Raw genomic sequence first — 26,977 nt, 5'->3', positions numbered from 1 at the left:
TAATTCAATTCTCCAGAAAAAAAATTAATTTAAGCACTCATCTAAGTAACTAGTATAAAGTGCCAAACAAAAATAAACATTTATTAGATATAGACAAATGCAAATATATTCAATGCTTTTGTACAAATGTGAATATCTGGGGGCCTTATTATCATCTTGTTAATATATGCCAGTGAACAATTTGTAGACACAAGACTTGTTTTACAAACATTCCATGATCATAAGCCAGGAATTTAAAACTTAGTGTCTATCTCTTCATTATAAGAAATGTTTCAATTAACTCACTGTGTGTGTGTGTGTGTGTGTGTGTGTGTGTGTGTGTGTGTGTATGTGTTTTCTATCTCATGTGGTGGTGATGAGCCTAGTACTTATATTCTTGAAACGGAAATCCCATTCTGATATTTCTTCCTCCCTCTTCTCTGTCACATTAAACTGATAACCAGGCTGGTCAGCTGAAGCTCTTATATATTACCGAATGTCTCTGCCCCATTGTTCCTACTACTTCAGATCCTCATTCCAGTGTCTGGGACACTGTCAGAGTCTAAATAGATTCTAGGTCTCTTGTCCCTTATATCTTCCATCTCCCAATCCTCCTTCCCCCGATCCATTAGAATGACAGACCTAAGCATATCCTTTCTGAACACAAAAACACATCAATAGGGATAAACTTAGGCTCCTTAACATGATGCATGAGGTGCTTGAACATCTGACCCTTGACAGTCCCTCTCAGCATTTTGCCTAGCGCATTCAGGGCCCTAACAATACCATCCTTCTCCCTGCCACCATCCCAAATCCCCTCCCCTGCTCACCACTCTCCTTGTTATTTCCCCCTTCAAAGCTTTTGCTCCTTCAATCTGTAAAATTAACAGCCACTCACATTCTCCTTCCTTTCCCCTCTTCACAGCCAGCACCTGGAGGTTTCTTACTCTTACGAAAAACTGCGACCTTTTCTAAGATACCTCCTCCCTCTTTCCTCAGTCCTGTTAAAGGTTACGTGGACATTCACTGTACCTCGAAAATCCTTGCACGTATTACTGTTTAACAATCACCGATTGATGCACGTTTATCCACCATACAGACCTGGTACCTATAAGAGGACATGCCAGAAATGAGGACAAGATGAATGGGCAGATAGATGAAATGTTTAGCTTCCCTATTTACCTGAAACCTCCTTTCTGGGAGTCTTAAAACTCATAAAGAATATTTAGTGCTTTCAAAAATATCTTTTACTTGGCCAGGTGCAGTGGCTTACACCTGGAATCCCAGCACTTTGGGAGCCTAAGGCCGCTGGATCACTCGAGGTCAGGAGTTCAAGCCCAGCCTGGCCAACATGGCAAAACCCCATCTCTACTAAAAATACAAAAATTAGACAGGCATGGTGGTCCCGCCTATAATCCCAGCTACTCAGGAGGCTGAGGTGTGACGAGAATCGCTTAAACCTGGGAGGCAGAGAGGGTGCACTGGGCCAAGATCACACCACTGCACTCCAACCTGAGTGATGGAGTGAGAATCTGCCTTAAAAAAAAAAAAAAATTAGCTGGGTGTGGTAGTGGATGCCTGTAATCCCAACTACTCGGGGGGCTGAGGCAGGAGAATCGCCTGAACCTGGGAGGCGAAGGTTGCAGTAAGCTGAGATCTCAGCACTGCACTCCAGCCTGGGTGACAGAACGAGACTCCATCTCAAAAAAAAAAAAAAGTTCTGGCCAGGCACGGTGGCTCAGGTCAGGAGATTGAGACCATCCTGGCCTGTAGTCCCAGCTACTTGGGAGGTCGAGGCAGGAGGATCTCTTGAACCCAGGAGGTGGAGATTGCAGTGAGCCGAGATCGAGCCACTGCACTCCAGCCTGGGCCACAGAGTGAGACTCCGTCTCAAAAAAAAAAAAAAAATCTTTTACACATATGCTAAATATACTGATACAAACTTAATTGCTATCCACTACTATTACTTTTGGAAAATAATAAGGGGGAGACAGGTTAGCAATTTCTAAGACTTCCATTAGCTTTAATCTTACAATTAGATAACATCATGTTTTTTGATGTTTTTGTTTGTTTCTTTGGCCTATGATCATCCTTCCTATACTTATAAACACTCTGTACTTCAGGGCTATCCAATAAAGAAGGACTATTTAAAACATATATATATATACATATACATATGATATACTCATTATCTGCTAACTACTCTCTATGGAAACTGTAGCTTTCTAAAATGAATGCTTCCTTGGCTCTGAAGAATACAAGCTTCTACCCCAAAAAAGTTCACAAATCCCTTTGTTGCCACAATCTTCACATTTCTGAAAACTTATTAAAAGGTAATTTTAACAAAACATGTCAGTGAAATGATGAGTTAATGCATGTAATGGAAGAAAAATATTAGCAGTCAAAAATATAAAAATAGGATCCAATGATTTAAATTGTACAAAAACTGGCCACTGGCCAGGGGTGCTGGCTCATGACTGTAATCCTGGCACTTTGAGAGGCTGAGGTAGGAGGATTCCTTTAGACTAAGAGTTAGAGACCATCCTGGGCAACATAGGGAGATCCTGTCTCTATAAAGAATAAATAGACCAGGTGCACTGGCTCACACCTGTAATCCCAGAACTTTGGGAAGCAGCCAAGGCGGGCGGATCACTTGAGGCCAGGAGTTCAAGCCCAGCCTGATCAATGTGGTGAAAACCTGTCTCTACTAAAAATACAAAACACTAGTCAGGAGTGGTGATGCATGCCTGTAATCCCAGCTACTTGGGAGGCTGAGGCATGAGAATTGCTTAATCCCAGGATGTAGAGGTTTGTGACAGAGCAAGACTCTGTCTCAAAAAAAAAAAAAAAAGCCAACCAACCAAACAAATAAATAAAAGGAAGTTAAGCTATGAGGACACAAAGGGATCAGAATGATACACAATGAACTTTGGGGACTTGGGGGAAAGGATGGGAATGGGGTGAGAGATAGAAGACTACACACTGGGGGCAGTCTACACTGCTTGGGTGATGGGTACACCAAAATCTCCGAAATCACCACTAAAGAACTTAGTCATGTAACCAAACACTGCCTGTTCCCCAAAAACCTATTACAATAAAAAAAAGCAAATTAAAAAGTTTGCCATCTTGTTTTATACTTTCTACTTATCCGTACTTATTTTTCTTCTTTTTTTTTTTTTTTTTTTTTGAGACAAGTGTCACTGTCGCCAGGCTGGAGTGCAGTGGCTTGATCTCGGCTCACTGCAACTTCTGCCTCCCAGGTTCAAGTGATTCCCTCAGCCTTCCGAGTAGCTGGGACTACAGGCGTGCACCACCACACCCAGCTAATTTTTTGTATTTTAGTAGAGAAGTGGTTTCACCATGTTGGCCAGGCTGGTCTTGAACTCCTGACGTCAAGCAATCCACCTACCTCGGCCTCCCAAAGTGCTGGGATTACAGGTGTGAGCCACCGTGCCCAGCCATCTGTGTAGCTTTTTGCATCTCAGCCTTCCATTTGGGATTGCTTTTCTTCTTCCTAAAGTTCATCCTGTAGATTTTCCTCAGTGATAGTTTGTTGGAGGCATACTTTCAGTTTTTCTTTGCCTGAAAATGCCTTTATCTTTATTCTTTGATACTTTCATTGTGTGTTTACTAGGTTGGCAGTTAGTTTCTTTCAGCTGATTGAAGATATTGTTCTGTTGTTTCTAGCTTTCATTATTGCTGTACAGAAATTAGCCATGAGTCCTTTACAGCCATGAGTCCGTTATTTACCTAGGTGATTTTAAGATATTTCTCTTTGTCTTTGGTATTGTATACTTTTACTATGATGTAGCTAGGTATGGATTTCTTTTTGTTTATTCCGGTTGGCGTTTTCTGGCTTTTTGAGTGTTATCGTTTATCTGATTCTGGAAAATTTCCATCCATTATCTGTTTAAACATTTCTTTTGTTCATCCCTTCTTCTCCTTCTCCAGTTAAATGTATGCTTGATGTTCTTAACTTAGTTTTTTACATACTTTTTGTCTTGTTGTCTTTTGTGTTGCATTCTGGATAATTTCTAGTGATACATTTTGTTGTTTGCTAATTTTCTCTTAAACAATGTCTACTCTAAAACCAATCCCTGGATTTAAAAATAAACTTTCTAATGAAGTGTAACACACACTGAAAAATGCAACTATCATAGCAATATGGCTTGATTAATTTTCCAAATATATCCATGTAATCAGCAATTTACAAGAAACAGAACTACTAGTACCTTAAAAGCCCCTCTTTTGCTTCCTTTCAACCATATTTCTTCTAGAGTAATCTGAATTTCTGCAGCATAGATTGTTATATGTTTTGTACTTGTATAAGGAATCATACGGTAGGTACTCTTTGTTTCTGACCTTTTTCTTTTAGCATTGTTTGTGAGACTCATTTGTATTTTTGTGTGATTAGTAGATTGGTCATTCTCTTTGCTATTTAGTATTTTCTTGTGTTAATATACCACAGTTTATTCATTCTGCTGTTGATTGGCATTTAGGTAGTTTGCATTTTCTGCACATTATTAATAGTGCTGCTATAAACATTGTAATATTATTTTATTAGACATATGGATGTATGTCTGTTGTTTTCTTGAATTTTTTATATCTGTGTGTATATGTGTGGATATCCTTATTTACTATTTATAGAAGTTCTATTTGGTTCTTTCTTAAATCTGCCATGTTACTTTTTATGGTGTTCTATTCCTTGCAAATCTTTCCAAACTTGCCCTTTTTTGTTTCTTTAAACACATAGTTCATGTTTGATAATTATAACATCTACAGTTTTGACTTGTCCCTTTCTGGTGTTTATTGTATTTTACTCATCATGCTTTGTGTTCATATGTGCCATTCATTGTGCTTGAAAAATGTATTGGTAGAAATAATTTGAGACCTAGAATGAAGCTGCCTTTCTGCAGAGAGGATTTGCATTTGTTGCCTCCCTAGGGACTACTTTAAATTAAATTCACAGCTTGAGGTTTTTGGGATTATCCATTTGATATGAATTCCAACTGTAAGTCCATGTGAGGGCTGATTATTTCTAGCTCTTCCTTCTGGATAATCCTGAGTATGTAGCCCTTTGTGGTTCCAACTTAATGTGAAGAGGGTCTCCTGTAAGCACTCCACCTTGGATGAGCTCTGGGCTTTTAATTCTGTTTTCTTCTCATTGTGAAGACATTGAAACCAAAGTTCAGATTTGCCTGGATTGTCAAATGACTTTAAGATAAAAGAACCTACCGTTCCTGCAGTTCTCTACTTACCTGTTGGAGTTTCTGTTTTATTTCAGTTTTGGCCTCGTGATTATATACTATCTTATAGCTCTTCAATGTTGCTAAGGTTTTTTTGCTTTTAAGCCGTCATGTTTAGTTGTTTTTGACAGTAGGACTGATCTCAGTTAGCCTACCATTGCTGAGGATAGATAACAAGTTCTTGGTTTATACTTCAGAAGGTTATCTGTGGTTTTTGTGTGGGGAATACACACAAAACAGCTGATTGGGAGGTAAAAGAGGGCCAAGGGCAGAAACCAGAGACCAGTTAGGAAAGTTGGTATAGTACAAGTGAGAAATGAAAATGGTTTGGATTAGGGTGTACTTAGAAGGAAAGGGCAATAGGATTTGTTGAGGGTTCAACATAGGACATGACAGAAACAGAGCGGTCAGGGATATCTCTTGGGCTTTTTCATGATCAGCAGGAAAAGTGGAGGTGCTGTTTCTTGAGACGGAGAAGACTAGGAGCAGCAGATTTGGGGAGATAAATCAAGAGTTCAGTTTGAGAATGTTATGTTTGAGATGTCTATTAGGCATCCATGTGGAGATGTTGAATAGGAATTTGGAGAGATGTGTCTCGAGTTCAGAATAGAGGTCTGCATTAGAAGTATGTATTTGAGAATCATTAGTGTATAAATGACTTAAAGTCATGAGTTAATAAGACCATCTAGGAAGTGAATATAGTAAAGGAAGTTTAAAGCATGATCCCTGGGAACTTGGATGTTTAGAGTTTGAAAAGATGAGGTGGATTCAGCAAAAGGGAGTGAGAAGGGGACAGTCAAGGAGGCATTAAAGCCAAGGGAGAGTGGTGTCCCAGAAGCCAAAAGAAGAAAGTATTTCAAGGAGACAATAATCAGCTGTGCCACATGCTGCTGAAAGTTTGAGTACATTGCTATGAACTGAGACTTGATTGTTATATTTGGAAAACATTTACTTTTTTTTTTTTTGAGATGGAGTCTCGCTCTGTCACCCAGGCTGGAGTGCAGTGGCGCGATCTCGGTTCACTGCAAGCTCCGCCTCCCGGGTTCGCGCCATTCTCCTGCCTCAGCCTCCCGAGTAGCTGGGACTACAGGCGCCTGCCACCAGGCCCGGCTAATTTTTTTGTATTTTTAGTAGAGACGGTGTTTCACCGTGTTAGCCAGGATGGTCTCGATCTCCTGACCTCGTGATCTGCCTGCCTTGGCCTCTCAAAGTGCTGAGATTACAGGCGTGAGCCACCGCGCCCGGCCGGAAGACATTTACTTTTTTAGTGGCTTTAATGAGAGCTGATTGAAGAAAGAGGTGGAAATAAAAGTCAGATTGAAGGTGGCTCAAGAGAGAATGGTAACTGAGAGAAGTGTAGTTATAAAGGAGAACAGAGAAATGGGGCAGTAGCTAGAAGGGAATATGGGAATGGGGCTGAGGGAGAAGGATTTTTTGTATTAATGATAGGAATTGTTACTGCAAGTTTGTATGCTGATAAGGATGGTTCTTTAGGCGAGAAGAATTGATATGGGGGACTAGGGGACGGTGCAAGAACAGAGAGGGAAATGGAATCCAGTACACAAGTAGAGAGGCTACCCATAGAGAGGAACATGGACAGCTCATTCATAGCAGTAGGAGCTTCGGGTTCAGGTGCAAGTGGATTGGTAGAGGTAGTCATGGGACAATGTTTCTATTTTCTCAAAGAAACAATGTCATTTGCTGACAGTAGGGAGGGAGGAAAGTGAAGGAGGCTTGAAAAGTGAGGAATGTTGAACATAGTGTTTTTGTTTCTTTCCAGATATGTTTACATTCTGTTAAGAGATGGAGTAATCTAGTTGAAGTAAAATTTTGAAAACTTCTTTATAATTATGTTGAACTAAAATATTTTAAAAATATATAATAAAAATCAGTTATAAAGGATTCATAAGTAGAAATTCCATCCCCTAAATGTTTTGTAAATGAATTTTATAAAGTTATAAAAATATTGACTCTTGAAAGATTATTTGGAAAACAGGAAGAAACACCTCCTTTCCAAATCATCTATATTCCTACTACCCATGCATAACCCCTACCCTTAGGTCCCTCCCATTTTTTTCTTTTTAATGCCAAGTTGTTTGTTTTTAAAAAGAACACTTACAGTCATGCTTCATAAGCAATTAGTCATTCTATGCTTATCAGCTAGCCCTAAAAATATTTTTCCATGTTATTGCATACTTTCTATAACCATCAAATAGTTGGGTCATTATTTGCTGAATAATACCTTATTGTTGGACATTTCGGTTAACAATTTTTAGTTGTTCCATATAATCATTTTGAATAAATGTTCCTAAGAAACTCATTGTATACATACCTTTCATTACTTGATAAGCTGTGTCATATTTTTGAATCACATAACTTAGAAAATAATTCTGGCCTGACTTTTTATTGTGACTTCATAGTCACACTGTGTTAAAGTAGATTCTCTTTCCTAATTTTACTAATTATATGTTAGGTTTAAAGTCAATGCCAGGAGGTGGGTGAGGTGGTGCACTCCTTTAGTCCCAGCTACTTGGGAGGCTGAGGCAGGAGGATTGCTTGAGCCCAGGAGTTTGAGACCAGCCTGGACATCATAGCAAGACCCCCATCTCTGAAAACAAAACACAAAAGCACCAAAAACTGTTAAAATTGGTACAAGGAAACAATGTGTGTCCTGGAAGCATTGATATAACTTTAATAGTATAGTGATAATTTTATACCAAATTTTAGAGTATATATTCAAAGTAAGAAACATTAATATTTTTAATAGGTTGATCCAAGGATTAGTTTTGGCTCATGGTGCCTGTCATCCAGATATGAAGAAGCGAGTAGAAGATGCATTTATCCTTATTTGCGAGGTTTCACTAGAGTATGAAAAAACGTACGTGTTACTTTCTCTTTATAACTTTTGAATTTTTTTTTCCTAAAGGTGTTTTAAAATCTCTCTTTCCTTCCAGATGTTTGGTGTAGACTACTTCTATCTTTTTTCCTTTTTCCTCCTGCCTTTACTAGCTGGTTTTTATTAATGTTTTAGAGAGGTGAACTCTGGTTTCTTTTATAAGACTACAGAAGAGAAAGATAAATTTGTAAAAGCTGAAACAAAATTTATTGAAAATAGAGTACAAAAAATAATAGACCTGAAGGACAAAGTCTGTGCTTAGTCCAATAAAGGATTTGTCGTCATTAATCAAAAGGTGAGAAAGAAAGTTTAGATTTTAGTTATTTGTAAATGTTCTTAAACATGTGTGGTCTGTGGACCCCTAAGAATCCCTAAGACTTTTTCAGAGAGCCTGTGAGGTCAAAAACTATTTTCATAATAATAATTACACCTTTTACATTGTGTTCACACTTGCAATGATGCTGCAAAAGCAATCTGTAAAACTGCTGGCACCTTAGTACAAATCAAAGAGGTAGCACCAAACTATACTAGTAGTCATCGCATTCTTTATTGCTATACCACTGCACACTTGCAGTGAAAGAAAAAGGCAGTATCATTTAAGAATGTCTTGATGAAATGGTAAAACTTATTAATTTTATTAAATTTTGATTCTTAAACATGCATCCTTTTATTATCATGTGTGACAAAATATGAAGTATGCACAAAGCACTCTTTTTTTTCTTCTTTTGAGACAGGGTCTTTTTCTGTCACCCAAGCTGGAGTTCAGTGGCACACTTATAGATCACTACAGCCTTGACCTCCTGGGCTCAAGTGATCTTTCCACCTCAGCTTCCTAAGTAGCCAGGACTACAGGTGTGCATCACCATGCCTGGCTAATTTTTAAGTCCCAAACACTAATGCTTAATTCAAGTGTGCAATGAACATTTGCCTCTCTGTCATAGGATCCAAAAATGAGTAACCTGCTACATTCTAACAATGTAACTTTAAGACGGCCTTCAGTAAGTGCCCGTTGTTGTATATGGATATGCTCTTCACCTTCTTCAAATCCTTGCAAGGTCTGGTATGGAAAAAACGGCTTAAACCTGATCTTGTAATTCGGCAGGATGTGCTTGCGCTTGATGATCTTCTTGAGCTGGTTGAAGATGATGGAGGTGAGCTGGGGCATGGGCCGCCCTTCAAACTGGGAGCGCACTTTGAAGTCCATCAGCGGGTCCTCCACGAAGGAGAAGAACCAGTGGGTGAAGGGCACGCGCGTGAAGACCAAGCGCAGCCTCCCCACCACGCGGGACAGCTTGACAAACAAGTAGGCGGACTTGCCTAAGACCAGGTCCACGTGGATGGCCAGGTGGAAGCCCCCCTTGTACTCCACCTCCGCCTCGAAGGCCAGCTCCTCGGGGCAGGCGGCGGGCAGCGCCTCCCCTTCGGGGCCGTCGGGCTCCCCGGTGGCCGAGGGCACGAGGGTCCAGACGAGCCGGATGGTCTCGATGAAGGGCACCGTCTCGCCCAGGAACACGTCCCGCAGGCTCAGCCCCTCCAGCAGGCGCCCGGCCGTCTTGGTCTGCAGCAGCTTTTCGAACTCTTCTTGGTGACCCAGCGGCGGGTCAGCGCGGTGTCCCGCAACTCCCGGAACAGGAATAGGATGGTGGCGTTGAGGAAGTAGCAAGTCTCCCACGTCGGCGGGGCGGGGGTCTCGGGGGCGGCAGTGGGGGTCGCGCCGCCCTCAGAGGCCGCCCCGCAGGGCTCCTCATCCCGGCCGCCGCCGTAAAGGTACTCCCTTAGGAGCAGGCCCGGCACTGGCTTGATGTAGCGGAAGCCCTCGCCCAAGCGGGCGGCCTCGTCCGCCGGCGGCTCGGGCTGTCTGCGGTACAGCAGGAGGAACTGGGCGAGGAGCGTGAGGAAGGAACTCAGCACGGCCGACGCCAGGATCGTGAGCAACAGACCCATCCCGCCACCGCCTCCGCCCGGGCCCCCACTCCGGCGCCCACAGCGCCGCTTTCTTTACGCCACCGCCCCCGCTGCCTCCATCTTGAGGACATCGGGCGGTTGGGTCGGGGCGAGCGGCTCCGTGGGCCTAGTCCAGAGGCTCGGGCCCGCGCGGTGCGGCTCCCGAGCCCGCAGCGGCCGGCGCCTCCTCAGACGCTCCCGGAGGGCCCAGTATTTGTTGTCAATAACATTTGAACTTTTAAACAAAAATTAGAATTTCAGAAAACTTGTATCTGCCATGTGAACTTGACAGCTTTCCAATACTTAAAAGACTTTCCTGATAATAGTAGTGATATTAACAAATGTGAGTTTTTGTTCACTGAGATAGGCAAAGTTTCCACATGTATAACATGACAGTTTCCACATGTATAACAACATGTTATACATGAAATGTGTCAACATGTGGAAACTTTGCCTAACTCAGTGAACTGATGCTGTCTACATGACTAAAAATGCATGATTTTTAGTCAATGGATAAATAATCCATTCATGTGCAAGTTACACCAACGTGTTTTAATGTGAGATAGTATGAAAAGTTCATTGCTATGGTTCCATAGTGAAACTAACCTTTGAGAAACTATTACTTGTTGAGTTTCGGTATAGTATCAAAGAAGAATTTCCATAGTTATCTGAGAATGCTATTAAAATGTTACTCCCTTTACAACATTTATCTGTGTGGGGCCAGATTTTCTTCATAAACTTGAACGAAAATAACATATCATTCCGAATTGAATACTGAATCAGATATGAGAATCCACTTGTTTTCTATGAAGATAAACATTGAAGAGATGAGCAAAAATGTGAAGTAATGCCACTGCTAGCTCACTATATATAATTTTGTTTTCAAAAGTATAGTAAAGTTTCATTTAAAATGTATATTAACATAAAATGGCCTTATTATTTAAATGAATTAATAGTTTAAAAATTTCTCAGTTTTTATAATATAAATATTATAGATAGAGCTTACATAAACAAAAGCTCTTTGGGTACTTAATAATTTTTAAGAGAGTAAAGTGGTGCTGAGACCAAAAGGTTTGAGAAATACTGGTTTAAAACATGTTTATAATTTTTATGTTAATTTGATTATAGGGGATTGATCCATTTTCCTTAAATACTCTTGCAAAACATGGAATAGTAGCTCTTCGCAGAGCAAAAAGAAGAAATATGGAAAGGTAAGCTTGCAGATAATTACATATCCTAAGTTTTTAACAGAGTAAATGGAAACTATTCCATGTGTTTTCCTTTTGGCTTATGTGTAAATGCTGTTGAACAAAACAGTGGCATAAAAAATTCCAAATTTTGTTTTTAGTTTCAGTAAATAATTGAACTGTCAAAAAGCAAGGTTGTTAACCTACTGCAGAACTTTGCTGAAGTATACGAAAAGTTTTTATCTTTTTAAAACAGATCTTAAAAATAAAACAATACAACATAATACAGCATGATCTCACTTTTATATATGGAATCTAAAAAAGTTGAACTCATAGAAGTAGATAGTAAAATGGTGGTTACCAGGGGCTGAGGCAGTGGGAGGGAAGGAGCACTGGGGATATGTGGGTCAAAGGATACAAAATTTCAGTTAGGAGGAATAAATTCAAGAGATCTATTGTTCAACATGGCAACTGTAGTTAATAACAATATATTGTTCTTTTAAAAAATCTTTTGCAAACCCACCCAAGAATACACAATGTGTTGGATTCTTGAAAATTGCTGAGAGTAGATTTTAAGTGTTCTTATCACAAAAATGGCTAAATCAAGCCTCACATAGGCAATGTGTATGTTAATTTGCTTGATTTAGCCATTCCACAGTGTATACATATTTAAAAACGTCATCATGTTGTACTCGATAAATATAGACAATTTTATTAGTCAATTAAAAACCCAAAACAATACAATACAGTAACAATACAGTCTTCTGCATTAGAGATCTTTTCTAAGAAGTTAGTATTTATGTTTTCCATAATCAAGCTATGGTGACATATATGTAATTTCAGACTCTCTCTTGCTTGTGGTGGAATGGCTGTGAATTCTTTTGAAGATCTCACTGTAGATTGCTTGGGACATGCTGGTCTTGTGTATGAGTATACATTAGTATTTCTGTGAATAGTGGTTATAAAGTGAATACTAAGCTCCTTTTTTTTAAAGAAAAATACTACTTGATCTTCTATTTCATGTTTTGTGTTTTGAGATCTAATTCATGGAACAGATTTTACAGTTTATTTACCTAAATGTTTGTTAAGAGTTCAGATATAACTTAACTCCTTTTAAACATATCTTTAGTTATGCTTGATAAGAAAAATTCAAATGAAGATTGCATTCTAGTATAAATTGTTGATTTTATAATGACATTAAATATTACAATTATATATTTTTGTGCCACCCTTTAGGGTGAAGAAAAGTTCACTTTTATTATCGAGGAGTGTGTTAACCCTCGCTCTGTTACCTTGTTGGTTAAAGGACCAAATAAGCATACTCTCACACAAGTCAAGGACGCCATGAGAGATGGACTTCGTGCTATCAAAAATGCCGTTGAAGATGGTAAGCTCTTGTGATTGATATGAACCTCACATATATGTGTGTATATATGTATATATACACATACACAAACACCTATGTATGTGTGTGTATATATATATATATATATATATTTTAGACAGAGTCTCCCTCTGTTGCCCAGGCTTTAGTGCAGTAGTGCGATCTCAGCCCACTGCAACCTCTGCCTCCCAGGTTCAAGCGATTCTTCTCCCTCAGCCTCCCAAGTAGCTGGGATTACAGGCGTGCACCACAACACCCAGCTAATTTTTTGTATTTTTAGTAGAGATGGGGTTTTGCCATGTGGGCCAGGCTGGTCTCGAACTCCTGGGCTCAAGCGATCTGCCCTCCTTGGCCTCCCAAAGTGCTGAAATTACTGGTGTGAGCCACCATGCCTGGCCTTTAAGTTTTTTTTAATTTTATTTTTAAATTTTAATCTGTTTAATTTATCTATTTATTTTGAGACCAGGTTTTGAAACTGGCTAATTTTTGTATTTTTGGTAGAGATGAGGTTTCACTGTGTTGCCAAGGTTGGTCCTGAACTCCTGGGCCTCAAGGGATCCACTTGCCTTGGCCTCCCAAAGTGCTGGGATTACTGGCATGAGCCACTGCGCCTGGCTGCAAACCTCACAAACCTCACATATATATATTTTTCTCAAGACAGGGTCTTGCTCTGTCACCCAGGCTAGAGTGCAGTGGTGCAGTCATGGCTCACTGCAGCCTCAAACTCCTGTGCTCAAGTGATCCTCCCACCTCAGCTGGACAATAGGTGCATGCCACCACATCTGGCTAATTTTTTAATTTTTTTTTTTTTTGTAGAGATGAGGTCTCTCTGTGTTGCCCAGGCTGGTCTTGAACTCCTGGCCTCAAGCAGTTTTCTCCCCTCAGCCTCCCGGAGTGCTGGGATTTGTAGGCATGAGCCACCATATTCAGCCCATGTTGAGCATCTTTTAATGTGCTTATTTGCTATCCATGTATCTTTGGTGAATTTTCTGTTTAAATCTTTTGCACTTTTAAAAAATTGGATTGTTGGCCATGCACAGTGGCTCTCACCTTTAATTCCAGCTCTTTGGGAGGCCAAGGTGGGAGGATTGCTTGAGCCCAGGAGTTGGAAACCAGCCTGGGCAACATAGCAAGACCATGACTCTATACACACACACAAATAGCCGGGCGTGGTGGCCTGTACCTGTAGTTCCAGCTACTTAGGAGGCTGAGGCAGGAATATCACTTGAGCCCCAAGAGTTTGAGGTTACAGTGAGCTATGATCACACCACTGCACTCCAGCCTGGGCGACAGAGCGAGACCCTGTTTCCAGAAAGAAAAAAAGAAAAGAAAAGAAAAAAATTGTGTTAGTTTTCTATTGTTGAGTTTGAGAGCTCTTTGTATATATGTTGGGTACCAGTGCTTTTTCAGATAATGATTGGCAAATTTTTCTCCTCAATGGCTTATTTTATTATTAACAGTGCCTTTCAAAGAGAAGTTCTTAATTTTGATGAAGTCTAATTTATTATTTTTATTCTCTCATGGATTATGCTTTTGGTGTGGTATCTAAAAAATGTTTACCTAACCTAGGGTCACAAAGATTTTCCTCTAAAAGTGTTATAGTCTTATATTTTACATTTGGGTCTGTGATTCATTTTAAGTTAATTTTTGTGTATGGTGCAAGTATGGATATAAGTTCATTTTTTTCATATAAAGCTGTCAGATTGTTTTAGTCTTACTTGCTGAAAAGACTTTACTTTCACCACCGAATTGCCTTTTCTAATGTATAAAAAATCAGTTTTTCATATTTGTGTGGTTCTATTTCTGTGCTCTTTTTTCTGTTCTACTGATGCATTTGTCTATTTTAATGTTAATATCATATGGTCCTGATGACTGTAGCTTTATGATAAATCTTGAAATCAGTATTGTTAACTCTCATTTTTTTTTAAGTTATTTTGGTCATTCTAAGTCTTTGGCATTTCCTTATGACTTCCATATGAATTTTAGAATCAGCTTGTCAATTTCTACCAAAAAGACTGCTGCTGGGATTTTGATCAGAACTTTTTTTTTAGAAAGGATCTTACTCTGTCACTCAGGCTGGAGTGCAGTGGCGTGATCATGGCCCACTGCAGATTCGACCTGCTGAGCTCAAATGACTCTCCCACCTTAGCTTCCCAAATAGCTGGAACCACAAGCATCCACTACCATGCCTGGTTAACTTTCTTTTATTTTCTATAGAGACAATGTCTCATTATGTTGTTACCCAGGCTGGTCTCAAACTCCTGGGCTCAAGCGATCCTCCCACCTTGGCCTCTCAAAGTGCTTGGATTACAGGTGTGAGCCCCTGCACCCCGTTTGATTGGAATTTTATTAAATCTGTAGATCAATTTGGAGATAGTTGATATTTTAATAATGAGCCTTCTAACTCATGAATATCATCTTATCTACTTGAGTCTTCTTGAATTTATCTCAGCAATATTTCATAGTTCTTAGTATATGAGCCTCACACACTTTTTTCCATGTTTATCTCTATATATTTCATTTATTTTGTTGCTATTGTATATGTTATTTTTAAAATTTCCATTTCTGATTGTTAGTTGCTAATATATAGAAATATATTTTATTGGCTGGGCGCGGTGGCTCACGCCTGTAATCCCAGCACTTTGGGAGGCCGAGGCGGGCGGATCACGAGGTCAGGAGATCGAGACCATCCTGGCTAACACGGTGAAACCCCGTCTCTACTAAAAATACAAAAAATTAGCCTGGCGAGGTGGCGGGCGCCTGTAGTCCCAGCTACTCAGGAGGCTGAGGCAGGAGAATGGCGTGAACCCCAGGGGGCGGAGCCTGCAGTGAGCTGAGATCGCGCCACTGCACTCCAGCCTGGGCGATAGCGAGCCTCCGTCTCAAAAAAAAAAAAAACAAAAAAAAAAAAAAAAAAAGAAATATATTTTATTTTTGTACATTGATCTTGAATTCTGCAACCTCGCTAAATCACAATTAGCTTTCTTATAGGCTTCACTGAATTGTCTATATAAGTGATTACATTGTCTGTTAATACAGTTATACTTTTTTCTTTCCAATATGGATATTTTAAAATTTTCTCCCTTATTTCATGGGCCAGAACCTCCAGTATAATGTTGACTATAAATAATGAGAATGGACATCCTTTCCTCATCGCTGACCTTAGGGGGAAAGCATTCAATCTTTCCCCATTACGTATGATGTTAGCTATAGGTTTTTATCAGGTTGAGGAAGTTTTCCCTTCTGCGCCTAGTTTGCTGACAGTTTTTAATCAAGAATAAATGCCAGGCTGGTCGCGGTGGCTTACACCTGTAATTCTAGCATTTTGGGAGGCTGACGCGGGTGGATCACCTGAGGTCAGGAATTCGAGACCAGCTTGGCCAACATGGTGAAATTCTGTCTCTACTAAAAATACAAAAATTAGCTAGGCATGGTGGCAGGCACCTGCAATCTCAGCTTCTCATGAGGCCGAGGCAGGAGAATTGCTTGAACCTGGGAGGCAGAGGTTGTAGTGAGCCGAGATTGTGCCACTGGACTTCAGCCTGGGAGACAAGAGTGAAACTTCTTGTTGTTGTTGTTGTTGTTTGTCAAAACACACACACACACACACACACACACACGAGAATAAATGCCAAATGCTTTTTGTGCATCTATTGAGGTGATCATATTATTTTTCTCAGTTTTTTTTTTTTTTTGAGATGGAGTCTCGCTTTGTTGCCCAGGCTGGAGTGCCATGGCACAATCCTGGCTCACTGCAACCTCTGCTTCCCAGGTTCAAGCGATTCTCCTGCGTCAGCCTCCTGAGTAGGTGGGATTACAGGCACGCACCACCATGCCAGGGTAATTTTTGTATATTTTAGTAGAGATGGAGTTTCACCATGTTGGCCTGGCTGGTCTCAAACTCCTGACCTCAGGTGATCTGCTTGCCTTGGCCTCCCAACGTTCTGGGATTACAAGCGTGCGCCACTGCACCCAGCCCTCATTTAGTTTTTTGTACAGTAAATTACATTGATTGATTCAAATGTCAAACCTTACATTCTTGGGATAAACCATACTTAGTTATAATGCGTTTTACTTTTTAAAAAATTAATGGATTACATTTTTAAAAAATTATTTTTTAAATTGTGATAAATATACATAACATAAAATTTACAGTTTAACAATTTTTAAGTGTACAGTTCAGTGTTAGTAAGTGCATTCACATTGTTGTGTAACTATTATCACCACCCATCTCCAGAACTTTCTTTCCTTGCAAAACTGAAACTCCGAACCCATTAAACAATAACTCTCCATTCTCTACCCACCTCCCCAGCCCTGGGTAACCACCATTCTACTTTCTGTCTCTATGAGTTTACTCTATGTATCTCATATCATTGGAATCATACAGTTTTTGTCCTTTGTCTGGCTTATTTCACTTTACATAGTGTCATCAAGGTTCATTCATGTTGTAGCATGTGCCAGAATTTCCTTCCTTTTTACCATTTGTAATATATATAATTATATATATAATAATTAGATATATTATTCTATATAATAGAATAATATTCTATTGTATGTGTATGCCACATTTTATTTGTCTATTATTGGAAACGTGTTGCATTTACCTTTTGGCTATTGTGAATAATGCTACTATGTGTATTCTCCTTTTTATGTATTATTTGATTTAATTGGCTAAAATTTTGTTAAGAATTTTTACATCTGTATTCATAAGGGGTATTGGTCTGTGTATATTTTTTCTTGTAATGCTTTTATCTTTTTTGGTGTTAGAACAATGCTGTACTCAGGGTGAATTGGAAAGTTTTCCTTCTTGTTCAAATTTCTGAAAGTGTTAAGTTGTTGTGGAGAATTGGTATTATTGTATTATTTCTTTCTTAAGTGTTTGGTAGACTGTCAATAAAGCCATCTGAGCCTGGAGTTTTCTTTGTGGGAAAGCTTTTAATGACACATTCAATGTTTTAAATAGACATAGGGCTATAAATGTTTTGTTTTTTTTGAGTGAGCTTTAGTGATTTGTCGTCTTTCAAGAATTTGTCCACTTCATCTAAGTTAGGATCATCAACTACTATCTATGAGCTAAATCTGGCTTGCTGCCTGTTTTGGTAAATAAAGTTTTGTTGGAATGTGGTCATACTCATTTGTCTATATATTGTCTGTGGCTATTTTTGTGTTACAGTGGCAGAGTTGAATAGTTGCAAAAGAAATGGTATGGCCTGAAAAATATTAACTGGCCTTTTGCAGAAAGTGTACTAACTTCTGATCTACAGTTTCAACTTTATTGTCATGAAGTCAATCACAATATTCATTTGTTATTCTTTTTAATATCTGTAGAATCTGTAGTGATATAAATTTTCTCATTTCTGACATTTGTCATTTGATTAATTTCCACTTTCATCCTAATTATTTCCTTTCTTTTGCTTATATTAGGTTTCATTTGTGCTTCCTTTTCTAGTTTTTTGTTTGTTTGTTTCTTTTTGAAACAGAGTCTTGATCTGTCGCCTAGGCTGGAGTGCAGTGGCATGGTCACGGCTCACTGCAGCCTTGACTTCCCAGGCTCAGGTAGTCCTCCCACCTTAGCCTCCTAAGTAGTTGGGATTACAGGTGTGTGCCACCACACCTGGCTAATTGTTGTGTTTTTTGTAGAGATGGGGTCTCACTGTGTTGCCGAGGCTGGTCTTGAGTTTCTGGGCTCAAGTGATCTACCTGCCTTGGCCTCACAAAGTGCTGGGATTATAGGAGTGAGCCACCAGACCCTGCCCTTTTCTAGTTTCTTAAGGTGGAAGCTGGGGTCATTAGTTTGAGAACTTTCTTCATTCCTTATATAGGTGTTTCATGATACAAATTTCTCTTTAAGTACTGCTGTAGGGATGCTAAAATTTTGATACATTGTGTTTTCATAGGGAATGGGATCAGGGAAGTTTTCAAAGGTTCTAGTAATCTCTTTCGTAAGCTGGGTGGTAGGTACATGGATACATTTGTTTATTTGTACATTTATTCTTTGTAGCTTACACATATAAATATTCTTTTGAGTATATTCTGTATTTAACAAGGAACTTTTAAAAAATGTGAATGGGAGGTAATGATATAATCATCTGGTGGGTAAACAACTCCTTGAGCAGTTATGTTGTGAAGTGAAGCAGAGAAAGTGGGTAGTAATTTTAAAATGATGTGAGATAAAAGGGGAGATTGTTTTCATATTGTTTTGTTTTAAAGCAAGTTTGCTGATTTAAATAAGAGTCATAAACTTTATGAAACCATACAAGTAGCAGATATAAAAGTCATATCCTGATGTGAAATTTGATGTGTTTAACCAAAACTCTTGCTTTGGAATAATAATACCACTTAATTTTTTTCTTAGATAGCAGTTTGAGTTCTGCTCCAGTACAAAAAATAAATACTTCATTGAGTTCCAAGAATTCCCTATCAAAAACTAGGGACAAATTATCTTGGTTTAAAAAATTTTCATGTCAGATATTGTAATCAGTTACCTGTCAATATAAATTATAAATACCTCTTAAAAGTAGTCATAAGGCCGGGTGTAGTGGCTCACACCTGTAATCCCAGCATTTTGGGAGACGGAGGTGGGTGGATCACTTGAAGTCAGGAGTTCGAGACCTGCCTGGCCAACATGGTGAAACCCTGTCTCTATTAAAAATACAAAAAATAGGTGGGTGTGGTGGTGCACACCTGTAATTCCAGCTACTTAGAAGGCTGAAGTAGGAGGATCCCTTGAACCTGGGAGACAGAGGTTGGAGTGAGCCGAGATCATGCCACTACACTCCAGCCTGGGTGATGGAGTAAAACTCCATCTCAGAAAAAAAAAAAAAGTAGTTATAGAAGAGTAAGATGAAGGTAAAAATAAATTAATCTTGTTTACCAGAGGATAAGCAGAAAAATAAGCTGTTTGCAGCCAGTTATCTGTACTATGCCTATTTATTTAATGACATATAACTTCAGGGTGTTTCATAAGACAACTGAGTAATTACTAAGCTGTGCAATTTATTTGGCTTCTGTAGATAATAGAACATACTTAAATAGTGAATTGCTTTTCTCTCTCTCTGTGTCTCTCCTTTGGTCTTTATGGCATGTCTTGCCAATCATATTTTTTCTCTCCAGTAGGTTGTATGGTTCCTGGAGCTGGTGCAATTGAAGTGGCAATGGCTGAAGCTCTTGTTTCATATAAGAACAGTATAAAAGGAAGAGCTCATCTTGGAGTCCAAGCTTTTGCTGATGCCTTACTCATTACTCCCAAGGTACAACTACCCTTTCAGCCAAATAACAACTGGTTAGACATAAAGGTGTTTAATTACAAATTGCCCCTATTATCTGATAGTTAATGGAGTAGACAGGTGTTTATACACATTTCCTTACACAATTTTATCTTAGATATTTTACAACTAAAGCAGGGAAGCTTTTGGGATAACAGCCCAGAATCCTTGCACGATCTCATGAAATAGCCAACTTACCTCCTTGCTTCTTTCTCTGAGTTCCAAAAATTAAAGCAGCTCCAAAAATTTCCTTCAGAAATGATTCATGATTAACTAATTATAATGAAAAAGTTTAGAATTTAAAATTTAGTTAGATTTTATGGTACATCTTTGTTTTGTTAGTGGTATCCAAATGTAATCAATTTAAATTGTGGAGAGGGAGGGCTTGAGGCTCTTTAGCATTCCTAGATACAACCTTACATTTGTCATCATCATTATAATTCCTAGAAAAAGAGAAAACAGAATTTTTGCATGTGGCAACCTAAGGACAGAAAGCGACCATTCCTTTCTCTTTGCCTTAATTGGTTTCAAACCACCTTAGAAATATAGTAAAACTACTTCAAAGATGCTATTACCATGAATTAAAACATTATTAACAATGTTAGCAAAATCTCTTTACTAATTTTTATTAAAATTTTTCATACTTTGTGAAATCTTTGCGAATTAGATTTCCTATTTTTTCTTTCCCCAGAGCAGCAAAATCAGTATGGTCCTGTTGTTGACAGAAATTGGTAACCCCAGTACACATTGGTGGTACCTTTTTCCTCATCAGCTGGTGATTTGGGGCCACTTGGAAATGAGCCTGGTTTGGAGTGAGGGTATCTCCAGCCCTGTTACCACAGGTCATGACTCTCCTCACCAAGATGAGGGGCACAAAGGTGCTGCAAATATTCTGGTTTCCTTAGCAAGTGCCTATGAAGAACTGGAGGGCAAGTGGCTAGCGGCACTAGAGGAAACAAGAATATCATTCTACTTCCTTCCATACTAAAAAAAAAAAAAAAAAAAAAAAAACCTTTTGCAAGGAGGGAAATTAATGTAGTAGGGTAGAAATGGGGGAACTCTGATGTCCTCAGAATTTAGTGTGATGTGCATAGGGGAAATGTTTAAGTAAATATAAAAACTACTAGATAGATGAAATAATAATTTGATTTAGATTAAAAGTGGAATTCTTCAAAAGGAGATGATTGCCATGTTATGGATGTGTCTTTACAAGAGTAAAGAGTATTTTTATATTTGATATATGTGAAGGTATTATGCATATATATTTATTATTATTTTTATTCCTAAAGGTTCTTGCTCAGAATGCTGGTTATGACCCACAGGAAACACTAGTAAAAGTTCAGGCTGAGCGTGTCGAGTCAAAACAACTTGTGGGCATAGATTTGAATACAGGTAAGAAACTGAAGGAAAATTAGCTGCTTAATAAAGAAAGAGGCTATTCTTTAGTTACCCAGATCTTATGGTAAAGGAGTAGAGGTTTGGGTAACTTTAATATTTAAATTTTGGATGCCTTTAGTTTATTTTTGAGCTTCTTAAAAAGTGTTCATTCATTTAAGAAATAGTTATTGAGTGCTTGTTTTTCTCTTGGGCTTCACACAGAACAAAACAGACAAAAATATCTGCCCCTGGGAGCTTATGTTGTAGTGGGAGAAGGTAGGCAGTAAATAATAACTTTAATAAATAAACTCCTTCAGCATTTTAGAAAAAGTAATGAATTATATGAAAAAAAGTGGTATAATAATGATCATGAATGCTAGTACAGGAGGGTGGAGAGAGAATGACAGCTTAAAGGGTTGGTCAGGGTAGGCATCATCAAGATGTCTGTTGAAAAAAAGTGGAAGGAAGTGAGGAAATTAGCCATGTAGGCAACTGGGGTTAAGTGTTCTAGGGAAAGAGAACAGCCAGTGGAAAAGTCGGTGTCTGATGTTTTTGAGGAAGGAGGTGAGAGACGTGACAGAAGGTCAGATCATGCAGGGGCATTTGGACCAGTCTCAGGACTTTGGCTTTTACTTTAGAGGGGCAGGGAGCAATTTTGAGCAGAGGTGTGACATGGCCTAATTAATTAATTTATGAGACAGTCTCGTTCTGTCACCCATGCTGTGGAGTGCAGTGGCACGATCTCGGCTCACTGCAACCTCTGCCTCCCAGGTTCAAGCAATTCTCCTGCCTCAGCCTCCAGAGTAGCTGGGAATATAGGTGTCTGCTGCCACGCCCAGCTAATTTTTGTATTTTTAGTAGAGACAGGGTTTCACCATGTTGGCCAGGCACGTGGCCTAATTATGTTTAAGAGAATCACTCTCGCCACTCTCCACTCTGTAGAGAAGTCAACTGAACAAGTAGAAGGTTGGAGTTGCAATCAACTGTGGTGGAGAAGACTAGCTGGAGCAGGCTGTGGGTGAGAGGACATCAGCATTCAGTTTTGGCAGAGTCAGGGTTGAAGCATCTGTAATCTTTTAATTAAAAAAGTTGGATATGTGGGTCTGGAGTTCAAGGAAGAGATCTGGGTTGGAGATTAAAACCTGAGAGTCAGGCCAGGTGCAGTGGCTCACGCCTGTAATTCCAGCACTCTGGGAGGCCAAGGTGGGTGAATCACTTAAGGTCAGGAGTTCAAGACCACCCTGGCCAACATGGTGAAACTCCATCTCTACTAAAAATGCAAAAATTAGCCGGGGATTGTGACAGGCACCTATAATCCCAGCTACTTGGGAGAATTGCTTGAACCCAGGAGGTGGAGGTTGCAGGGAGCCGATATTGTGCCACTGCACTCCAGCCTGAATGATAGAGCAAGATCTCTGTCTCAAAAACAAAAACACCCCCCCCCCCAAAAAAGAAAGAAAACAAAAAACAAAAAAACAAAAACACCCAAAAAACCTTGAGAGTCATCAGATATGTATGGTTTAAATCTAAAAGTCTGGATGAGATCACCTAGGGATTAAGGGTAGAGAGAAAAGAGGCTAGGACTGAACTTTTGGGTACTCCAACGTTAAGAGGTCAGGGAGGAAGAGGAAGAAGCAGCAAAGTAATCAGAAAAGGAGCCCCTAGTGCAAAAGAAAGAAAACCGGAGGAGTGTGGTATCCTGGAAGATAACACAGAGTAGGCGGGGAGAATGTGATCAACTGTGTTAAATACTGGTAGATGAGGCCTGAGAATCAACCATTGGATTTAACAATATGGAGGTCATTGATGACCTTGACAAAAGTAGTTTTGGTAGTGTATTAAATATTTTTAGAGGATATCAATTAATATTAATAGCAAATACTAAGATTTTGGTATGAAAATTGTTTTTACTTTTCAGGTGAGCCAATGGTAGCAGCAGATGCAGGAGTTTGGGATAATTATTGTGTAAAAAAACAACTTCTTCACTCTTGGTAAGTTCGTATGAACATAAAGTGAAAGACCTGTAGAGTTATAATTGATAATATTAAGATGAAATTTTTTCTATTACTTTTGTCCCTGTACAGTGGAAAAATTGTCAAGTGTATAAAAGGTGTGGCATTCAGTTATTAGAACTAGCTTCTGTCATTTTAGAGTCCATAGTCCCTTTTATATTTTAGGCCTAGCAGTGTTAAGTTATAAGAAAAATTAATCTTACTATTTGAGGGGGAAAGAAAAGGGGAAATTTACTGAAATAGTAGCACATGCATGATGGAGAAAATCAAATGATATTGTAAAAATAAGCTCAATTTTGCTGGAATATAAATCAGGAATGCCCCTTATCAGCAAAGGAGTTTAAATTATAATACAAAGGGTGATATTTGGGCTGATGCGGTGGCTCATGCCCGTAATCCCAGCACTTTGGGAGGCCGAGGCGGGTGAATCACCTGAGGTCAGGAGTTTGAGACCAGCCTGGCAAACACGGTGAAACCCTGTCTCTACTAAAAATACAAAAATTAGCCAGGCCTGGTGGTGGATGCCTGTTATCCCAGCTACTCGGGAGGCTGAGGTGGGAGAATTGCTTGAACCTGGGAGGCAGAAGTTGCAATGAGCTGAGGTCTTGCCATTGCACTCCAGCCTGGGCAACAAGAGTGAAACTCCATCTTGGGAAAAAAAAAAAAAAGGATGACATTTGTATTTGTATTTATAATGGCCTTGTCTCATAAAATATCATACCAACATCATTAAAGAACAAAGTACCCTACACAGGTAAAGATTGCTGGGGAAAAAAGCTAAGAGTGGGTTAGTAGGCTTTACTCACCCTCTCATCTTTTTCCTTAGCACAGTGATTGCCACCAACATTCTCCTGGTTGATGAAATTATGCGAGCTGGGATGTCTTCTCTCAAGGGATGATTGAATTCAAAATCAACCCTTCTAGAAGATGAAATTTAGTACACTTTACGTCTGACTACTATTGTGTAGCCTGAGCCATTCTGAATTTCTACACAATAAATGCAGTTTAATGTCTTTTGGGTCTTAACAGTCTCAAAAATATTTCATCAAGGTATAAAGAACACAAGAATACTTTTACAGTAAAGGAATAATAATTGAAATATTTCCCCAAGAGTCCTAACTCTCCACCCTTTGTTATATGCTATTGCAGTTTTTATAGCATAGGATCTTTATGATTCTTAGACCTTTGGCAAGTTTTAATTAACAAAATAGAGGTTTTAGTGCACCCAAGTAAATTTCTAATTTATCAGAGGTATAAATGTAGTAGGACAAAATGTTTCATTTTCCCTCAAAATTCTTTCAGTGACTTCTTGCTGCCACTCTTTCCTCTTATAAATATGGCATGTAGCTTTGGATTGCATTGTTTATAGTATCTGACTCAATTTATTTTGTATATCATTTATTATATTTTACCTGGCTTTTTTTTTGTATATGTGATCAACAATTTATGCTACTGTGCTAGCTCTGGTAGCTGTCTGACTAGATGGTGAGATAGAACAGGTCTCATCCGGAAAGATGAGAATTGTTGACACCAACGGTGGGAAATAATTGTGTTTGGCTTATAATACAACTGTTTGGTATGGATATTATAGCAATATCTTTCTTGCTTGAAACTAGAATTAATCTATTATGCTTTTTATTGTTATTAGAGTTCTTGTGGTTAACTTCTTTCCATGGATGGTAGTTGAAAAGGGACTAAAATGTGGCAAGTGCATTAATGGAACTTTGGCCTGTTGGTGCATATGGAAGGTTCCTTTAACCATTTAATGCCTTAGTTGAGAACCTATGATTTTATAGCTTGTTTTTTCCACTTAATATGCTGTCAGCATCTTTCTAAGGCAGTATTCAGACTTCTTCTTCTTCTTTTTTTTTTTTTTTGAGATGGAGTCTCACTCTGTCACCCAGGCTGGAGTGCAGTGCCATGATCTCGGCTCATTGCCACCTTTGCCTCCCAGGCTCAAGTGACTCTCCTGCCTTAGCCTCTTTAGTAGCTGAGATTACAGGTGCACACCACCACGCCTGACTAATTTTTGTATTTTTAGTAGACAAGGGGTTTCACCATGTTGACTAGGCAGGTCTCGAACTCCTGACCTTCGGTGATCTGCCTGCCTTGGCCTCCCAAAGTACTCGGATTACAGGCATGAGCCAGCACACCTGGCCCAGTATTCAGACTTCTGAACCATCACTTATTTATGGTTACTTGGCATTGCATTGTATGATTATACCACAATTTATTTTACTAATTCTGTTTTCAATTGTTTTCTGCTGTTATAAAGAAAGATCTCCTTCTTAAACTTGTCTTTATTCTATAGGATAGGCCTTTTCAAATGGGCATACCACGCATATGGCCAGATCTTTTCTGTGTAACATTGTTTAAATTTTGAAATATTTAAAATATACCAAAAAGACAGAAAGTAATATAATAAACACATTTGTACCCTCCACCTAGTTTTAACAAATAGTAACATTTTGTCATATTTGTTTCAGATTTTCTTTTCTTTTCCTTTCTTTTTTTTTTTTTTTTTTGGCAGAGTCTCCCTCCTGTCACCCAGTCTGGAGTGCAGTGGCACCATCTCAGCTCACTGCAACCTCCACCTTCTGGATTCAAGTGATTCTCCTACCTCAGCTTCCCGAGTAGCTGGGATTACAGGAGCCTGCCACCACGCCTGGCTAATTTTGTATTTTTGGCAGAGATGGGGTTTCGCCATGTTGGCGAGGCTGGTCTCAAACTCGTGACCTCAAGTGATCTGCCTGCCTCGGCCTCCCAAAGTTTTGGGATTACAGGCATGAGCCACTGTACCCAGCCAGATTTTCTTTAAAGAAATACCAAAGTACAAAATGTTAAGATGCCACTTCCCCCACCCACTCCCCATCATGCTTTTTCCACCCTTCCTCCCTAGAGGTGATCTTTATTGCCTATTCACTTTTATTTTTCCCACTCTTTATTCTTTTTTTTTTTGAGATAGTATCGCTGCTCAGACTGGAGTACAGTGGTACGATCACGGCTCATTGCAACCTCCACCTCCCAGGTTCAAGCGATTCTCCTGCTTCAGCCTCCCGAGTAGCTGGGATTACAGGCACCTGCCACCACACTCAGCTGATCTTTTGTATCTTTAGTAGAGACAGAGTTTCACCATGTTGGCCAGACTGGTCTTGAACTCCTGACCTCAGATGATCCACCCACCTCGGCCTCCCAAAGTGCTGGGATTACAGGCGTGAGCCACTGCGCCCGGCCACTCTTTATTCTTTTGCATACCTGTGACAACATAAAGATTTTGTTTGGGGTATTTATTTATTTAATTTATTTAGAGACAGGGTGTCACTGTGTCACCCAGGCTGGAGTACAGTGGCACAATCAGCTCACTGCAGCCTCAAACTTCTGGGCTCAAGCAATCCTCTCACCTCAGCCTCCTGAGTAGCTAGGACTATAGGCACATGACATCACACCTAGCTAACTGGTGAATTTTTCTTTTTTTCCATTCTTTCTTTCTTTTTTATTTTTTTTGTGGAGATGGGGTCTTGTTATGTTGCTCAGGCTGTTCTTGAACTCCTGGCCTCAAGCAGTCCCCCTGCCTCGGCCTCTCAAAGTGGTGGGATTACAGGTGTGAGTACCCAGCCTTTTCTTGGTTTTTTAAAATGTATAAATTGTATCACTCTGTAGATACACTTTTGTGCTTTTATTTCCCAC

General features: G+C 39.4%; 1 protein-coding gene across 1 annotated transcript; it reads left to right on the top strand.

The window, feature by feature from the left end:
• Positions 1-475: 475 nt before the first annotated feature.
• Positions 476-25,603, top strand: LOC129016540 (T-complex protein 1 subunit zeta-2-like). The gene is given in 11 exon segments (XM_054455881.2): positions 476-533; positions 979-1,083; positions 7,953-8,103; positions 8,257-8,416; positions 11,194-11,276; positions 12,096-12,192; positions 12,489-12,639; positions 19,753-19,886; positions 21,191-21,293; positions 23,197-23,269; positions 24,117-25,603. Coding segments are annotated over 11 exon segments (1,188 nt in total). The 3' UTR covers positions 24,190-25,603.
• Positions 25,604-26,977: the final 1,374 nt, after the last annotated feature.

This window comes from Pongo pygmaeus, chromosome 19 (genome assembly GCF_028885625.2).
Source record: "Pongo pygmaeus isolate AG05252 chromosome 19, NHGRI_mPonPyg2-v2.0_pri, whole genome shotgun sequence".
In the NCBI taxonomy this organism is placed as follows: domain Eukaryota; kingdom Metazoa; phylum Chordata; class Mammalia; order Primates; family Hominidae; genus Pongo; species Pongo pygmaeus.
Note: the sequence above shows the minus strand (reverse complement) of the source record. Positions and strands in the feature narration are given on the sequence as shown.